Source organism: Aptenodytes forsteri, unplaced genomic scaffold (assembly GCF_000699145.1).
Source record: "Aptenodytes forsteri isolate BGI_AS27 unplaced genomic scaffold, ASM69914v1 Scaffold172, whole genome shotgun sequence".
Taxonomy (NCBI): Eukaryota; Metazoa; Chordata; class Aves; order Sphenisciformes; family Spheniscidae; genus Aptenodytes; species Aptenodytes forsteri.
This window is the reverse complement of record NW_008795018.1, coordinates 13,514,455-13,521,797: the sequence shown is the minus strand read 5'-3', so window position 1 is coordinate 13,521,797 and position 7,343 is coordinate 13,514,455. Positions and strand designations below refer to the sequence as shown.

Here is a 7,343-nt window from a genome sequence, read left to right as displayed (position 1 = left end):
TTTTTTTTTTAAATTACCACCACTACGTTCCTCAGAGTATCTTTTAGTCCACAGAATAACATTTATAAAGAAGATATGCAATGAACCAACAAGTGCTAAAAAAAACTGTTAGACATTCTACATCAAAGTTTCAAAACAATTAAATACAGAATTCAAGTCTTACCTATGTTGTGGTAGATAGAAATAATGTGAAAAGGAAATTTAAGAAAGAATTTGAATGGGAGTTTCAGACACAGTTTAGCATATTAAAATCTGTGTGACTGTTATTTCGTTCTGTCTTTAAAGGTGGTGGAAGGCTGAGCGAGGCTGGGGTAGGAATTTACCATGGGCGTACAAGCATTTTTTGTTGAATAGCCCTGAAAAGATAACCCTGAAAGAGGTTAAGTAGGGAAAGAGGAAAAGAGAAGGTAAATTTAAACTAAGAGATTTTATGCATTTCTGGAGTATTTATAGTAACTTCTTTTTTTTTTAAGCAAAATTATTTTTCTATTGAACTGATATCCAAGAACTAACATGAAACTTAGGTATAAGTTACACCACTGCTTGGCTATACTATATTTGGCAGTGTCTACATTTTACAGAAATGTCCACCTCATATTTAGTAGTACTAATTATAGAAAATGCTGTCACACAGCAAGACTACATATCACTCAGTGTATACCTTCATATAACCAATTCTTACAAATGAAGGCTATAAGGCAAGCACTGCCTTTTATCTATTAATTATCCAAGACTTCTCATATGTTCACTTTACTTGAGAAAGAATACATGCTAAAGTTTTCAGAAATAACTGCTTTTTTAAACCATTAATTTATGAGTAGGACTACCAATGTTATATGAGTGCAAGCACAAGAAAGTGCATGTCCATTAATTGTTAAGCCAGTATTTATAAAGGTAGGGTGCATGATCAAGAGCTTAGCAGTTCAGGAAAAGGACCATTAGCCTAAGATTTTTTTATTAAGGAATCCAAAGTCTTATTAAAAAGTCATAAAGTAACAAGAAAGCCTCAAAGCCAAATGATCTTGACATGTGTCAAGTACAATTTTGAAAAGGTAAAAAAACCAACAAGAAACCCCTCAATAATTCATAAAAACGCCCTAAAAAACAAAAACAAAAAAATATTTGCTCATATATTTAACAGAAACGACCAATATTTGAGTGTTAATGTCTTAACATGCTCAAATGTTTAAAAAAAATCTTTTAATTACATCTATACCAAAAAAAATTCCAGGCTTACCAATGTTTAGTTACACAGACTAAGAATCCCTATTCTAGACAGAACTGTAATCCTTATTTTTACCTCAAATTAATTCATCATACAATTTAGTTTGTAAATTATGAGAAGCACTATGCAGAAATCAGAGGGAAGGCACACACCCCATGAGAACAGAATTCTATCTATTTATTAGGCATCTCTCCAGACCATGCTATACAAATATTGGGCCACAGTTCTGCTCCAATGATTCTACAATCAAAATTTCAGAGGCAGCACAGTGAGAGGGAATAACAAATCAGTAGGGGGAAACTAGGGCAAGATACAAGAGAAGCTATGGTATTATATACTAATATTTCCAGAAAACATTCACAATAAGTTTCAGTTTTAGTTTGAGAGAGTACAAAATAACGTATTTGATTATATTTTATTTAACAAAGACAAAATTAACAGCAACTGGAATCTAAAATACTGCACAAAACGTTTCATATATTTTCAGGAATTTATTGTTCATTTACAGTCTAAGGTAACTGACCGTGGGGCTCAAGACTACACAGGTGACTCAATTTTCCTCCTTGCTCCTTTAGAAACAAGCTAGTGAAAGAGCTTCCTAGCCAGCCTGTTAAGACATACACTGCAATGACTATGTAAAATGCTAGAGATTGGGTAACTTGAGGGGAAAAAAAAAAAAAAAAAAATAGAAGGTAGTTTGGAAGACTGTCAAGTAAGCAATTTTACTGTTCTGTCTTGTATGAACAGGCACAAAACAACCAAAGAAGAACTGACTAACCAGAATACTGACTCACTGAGGCAGTGATTAATCCATAAGGAATCAGGACAAAGTTAGGCAAGCAGCAATATAGACAAACCATTTCTCAATGACAGTTTTTCAATACCCACTCCCACCCCCAATAGAGAGCACTGGCAATGAACATTTCTATTTTCTCAACCATTGGTGCCTTCTCCCAGTCGCTGACTTCATTTTTTTTTCAGCCATCATTTTTATTAAGTGACTTTTCTGGAGAAAACTGAAGTTGTGATAGTTTCAAACATAAAGACTTGACATGTCTCATGAAGTCAATGCAAAAGGTACAACCATCCCAAAGCCAAATGCAAACAGAATTAGACTCAGGAACTGACTAGCACTGAACTGACTGAGGAACGAGGAGCGCTTCATGCTAAAATATACTATATGTGGCCTTTAATTTTCCCCTTTATTCTGCTTAATGAATCATTCAAATTTTATAACATTATTTTACTCAGAGCTGATAAACTATAGATACAGTTGTGTAAGCATTTTCATTGCAGAAAACCAACACTATGCAAAAATCTATACCTTTCCTGTAGTCGGACAATTAAAAATGCCAGTCAAATATGATAATTTTTTTTTAAATAAACAAGTGTTCAATAATGCTGTATAAAAACAGAAAAAAGATTGCCTCCAATGGTAAAACCTTTGTTTTAATCATGTTTCCATGTTGAAAAGGCAACTTGCTCACTGAATTACCAATAGTCCACAAAAATGGGATGCAAACAATGTAATATGCAAGTGCTGAGCTGTACTAGTTCCTAAACCAAATTCAGATTTAAAAAAATGTGTTGATTGTCTCAGACAAATTTTAGATCATCTTAGGAACCTGATATGTGAAACGCACAGAAATTATCAAGTTAATTCCACATTACATATGGCAATACTTTATATATGCTATTGTAAAACAGGCATATTATTAAAAATATTACTGAATTTACTGTCTTTCCAGGGTTTTTATGAAAATTCTGGCATCAACTCTAATCAGATTTTGAAATTTCTCTATTGAAATAGAGAAAGTAGTCAAAGAGAGATTCAGTGAATTCCTAACTTGCTAAAACCTGTTTTAGTCAGTTGGATTAAGGGAAGACAGATAAAATTTTTAGCTATTGGCAATTCTCTGTAACGAAGGTACTACAATGTAAAAGTTAACAGTAGCAATTCTGTTACTGAACTGTAACTAATTTATCTTAAGAGAAAATGTAGCACCTTTGTAGCATAACAGGTTTCCAACAATTACTCTAGATGCAAACAAGTTGTTGGCAGACCTAAATGAGACCATGTGCCATGTAACGCTGTGGGACAAAAAGTGCCACATGATGAATAGTCCTTCTAGTCTACTGTGGCTTCACGTGTAAGAGGATCTACATCTGAAATGCTGCAGGCATGCAATGGAGCTTACAGAAGCTCAAAGTACAAAGAAAACCCATAAACAGAGATTTTATAATCTAAACTTCTACCAAGAACAGTAGCAGACAGCTTGTATTGGACTAGAATTGGTTAAAAGATTAAAGCAGATCCCAGTTAAGAAGACTAGCATCCTTGCCACAGGAACTTAAACTGCAGGAGAATTTCAAACAGCATAGCATATCTGATTTAAACTTGTTAAATGGGGAACTTTGTCTTGCTTTACCTTCCTATGGCATGACATAATCCATCAAAACAAAGAAAACCCACTATCAGCAAGTTTTAACAGAATCTGAATTTAAGCAATGAGTCAGCTGGCAGCCTATTACAAGCAGGGTAAATATTACAAAGGTTAAAGTCACAGCCAGGATAAAACCACTGTTTTAATAAAAAAAAAAGAACACAAACACACAAAAAACAAAAACAAACAAACAAAAACCACAAATCATAACAGAAATTCCATCTGTCCCAGAGAAATTTAGCTGCACATTACCAGAAGATCTCTAGCTTTGTCTGTACTCGCAAGCAGCTGTCTCTTGCAGCTACGTACATTTGAGCAGTGTTCAGGCTAAGTTGCTGTGAAACTAAATCTTGTCTGTGGGAATGCTTTCAGTGATTAAATAGAATACTGAAGCCTTCAATAATATAGTTATTATTACAGGCTCAGCATCAACATGCACAAGGAGCAGAAATGCAGTTTTACATATACGGACTAATATGAAACATTATTAACAACTTGCCAGCTGTTAACTACAGCTATACACAACAGCACAGAAGTCTCAATATGCCATGCTATTTATAAGTACTCCTCTAGAGACCATCTCTAATCCCAAGCAATAAGCTTATTTGCAAACCTGTCCTTTGGAACGAAAGTCCCAGGTGGGAATTTGCTGTCTGGCATCTCACATGTTTCCCGCAGTCTTACAAGGCAATCCATGTCATTCTCTGAGAAGCCTTTCACTAAACAGCAGCAATGGCATAACTCTCTTTTTGAGGCTATTCCTTACCTGAATTGTTACAGGGAATGCTTGGAGAAGATGTATTTAAAACATTTCCAAAGCCTAATACTACGCTGAATAAAACCAAAAACACTACAGATACAGTTTAAAGACATTATTTCAGTGTATTTTTTATTTGCTAATTCAAATTATACTTTAACTTTTCATGTCCAGAAAACAATTGCATGCATAAAGCCTATGGGACAGCTCAGTGAAGAATTGATAATGGAAGCATTAGCGGCCCATATTAAGATGTGTTTAATTTAATATCAGGTTTTCAAAATGTACATTTATCAAAGCCCTGATGTCAGAGAATAGCTTCTCAAAATAAGGGGAAGAAACACAGAACCTCATTGCTTTCTGTGAAAAAGACACTGGTAGTCTGGTGGTGAGAACAAGGGAAGGGCAGCAGATGCTTTATACCTTGGTTTTAGCAAAGTTTTGACAAACAGTTGAAGCTCACATAGCCTCCTTATCACCCAACTGGTGAAATATGGGCTGGATAAAAGGATGATAAGGTGGATGGAAAACTGGCTGGCCTCCTAAGCTCAAAGAGTTGTCACCAGTGGTGCAAATTCCAGCTAGCAGGCAGTAACTAGTGGGGTCCCTCAGGAATCTCTGCTAGGACCAACACTGCTAAGTGTCTTCACTAATAACCTGAATGATGGGAGGCAGTGCACTCTCAGCAACTTTACTCCCCCCCAGTTTGCTGTTGTCACCAATCAATATACTGGAGGGCCGGGCTAGTATTCAGAGGGACCTGGACAGGCTGGAGAAATGGGCAGACTAGAACTTCATCAAGTTCAACAAGAGCAAGGGCAAGGTGTTACATTTCGGATGGTCTGCACCAGCAAAGGCCAGGAGCTGACCACCTAAAAAGCAGCTCTGCAGGAAAGGATCTGCAGGTCCTATTGGGTGACAGGTATCAGCAGTGCAGCCTGGCAGCAAAGACAATCAACCGCATCCTGGGTCAAACAAGTGGTCAGCGCAGCCAACAGGGCCAGGGAAGTGATCCTTCCCCTCCATTCTGCACTTGTAAGATTGCATCTGGAGTACTTTGTCCAGTTTGGGGCTCCCCAGTGCAAGAAAGATATTGATGCACTGCAGTAAGTCCAATGGAGGGCTGCCAGGATGGTCAGAGGCGAGTCACATACAAGGGGAGATGGAGAACCAACAAAAACAATCAACCGCATCCTGGGTCAAAGTGGTCAGCGCAGCCAACAGGGCCAGGGAAGTGATCCTTCCCCTCCATTCTGCACTTGTAAGATTGCATCTGGAGTACTTTGTCCAGTTTGGGGCTCCCCAGTGCAAGAAAGATATTGATGCACTGCAGTAAGTCCAATGGAGGGCTGCCAGGATGGTCAGAGGCGAGTCACATACAAGGGGAGATGGAGAACTGCTTTCAGTTTTGAGAACAGCAGACTAAAAGGGGCTCTTACCGCTTTCTACAACTAATCAATCAAAGAATACATAGGACGATGCAGCCAGACTCTTTCTTAGAGCTGCACAGTCATAGGACAAGATGCAACAGGCAAGTTGGAATAGGGGAAATTGTAATCAGATTGCAGGATTATTTATTTATTTACTTACTTACTGTGAGGGTAGTTAAATACTGAAATACTGAAACATGTTGCCCATAGAGGTTGTGGAAACTCTGACCTTGGAGGCATTCAAGACTTGACACGGTCCTGAGCAACCTGATCTAATTAGACCTGTTTCAAGCTGGGGGGTTGGACTAGATGACCTCTGGAGGTCACTTCCAACCCAGATTATGATTCTGTAAGAAAAATCCCTCATGAAGTCTTCTGGGTTTACAGTGACACTGCTAAAACATATCAGTTTATTCTGTTACATTGGTGAAAAGCTGCTGTAGGCAAGTCCTAATTTTAACACTTCAGCTAGTATCTCCAAAGGAAGAACTGCAAAATATTTGAGCAGAAAATCCATATATTTTCCTTTTACTTGTAATAAACTTAAGCTAAATGGAGCTGTTGCAAAAGTCTATACAAGGCAACAAAAATTTCCTTCCTCTCATCTGAGTATGAGACTGAAATAACAAAGTTAAAAAAGTTTGGGCAGGAAATTTCTGAAGTCACTTACCCTGTGCGTGACTGTCCAACTTTATCACAGATGTCTAAGATGAGGCCCCAGTCCTCTGCAGTGTTCATCTCACTGGTTGCTTTCTCTGATGAATAAAGTAGAAGTACATCAAAACACAAATTTCAAAAAAAAAGATAAAAGAATTTAACAAAATTGTCAAAGATGTTGCAATATTACCTCTTCGTATGTTGCTAAATGCGTGACAAATCCCTGTATTTAATAAATTCATATATTAAAACTGTTATACCTAATTCTTTTTAATTTTCAAATGTTCACTTGTGGGCATGAATTTAAACTCATAAGCAAATATATATTTTGGGATTGTTTTCCCACATAATAAAGATACACCCAGAATATGACAAAAGTAGTATAACTACCAACAGATTTTTTTTTCCCCATTTGGAACTATAAAGTTTAATAGGATAGAATACCCAAAGCATTAGTTCACTGTTTGCAGAGTCAAATACAACCACATTTACCACTTCCTCAGGCACTAAACTGCTGTGTCTTGCATTTCCTTTCTATGTATTACAACTCAACGAGGAAGATGCAACAATTCATTAATAATCACTAAACTTTTATCTCCCCATTCTCATCTCTGCTTTGGATGATATATTCCACTGTCTGTTTTCAGCTATAGAGACTGCTAAACCAAAGCTAATCTCATAGAACCCACTGGGACTCTTCCTTCCAAATCTTTTGAATAGGACAAGAAGAGTCCCTGCTGAAGAGTGAAGAAATAGAGACGGTAGGTGGAGAAGAAATAAGATTCCACTTCAGAAAAAAAAAAAAAAAAAAAAAAAAAGAAACTCCCCCC

At 37.0% G+C, this 7,343-nt stretch overlaps 1 protein-coding gene across 1 annotated transcript in view; it reads right to left on the bottom strand.

The window, feature by feature from the left end:
- The window catches only part of STAM (signal transducing adaptor molecule), a 28,745-nt gene extending 22,139 nt beyond the window's left edge, over nucleotides 1-6,606 (bottom strand). Inside the window, exon 1 of the mRNA XM_019471109.1 lies at nucleotides 6,527-6,606. Coding sequence (XP_019326654.1) covers nucleotides 6,527-6,594 — 68 coding nt within the window. The 5' untranslated portion in view covers nucleotides 6,595-6,606. The remainder of the gene's footprint in view (nucleotides 1-6,526) is intronic.
- Between the last annotated feature and the right edge of the window lie 737 nt (nucleotides 6,607-7,343).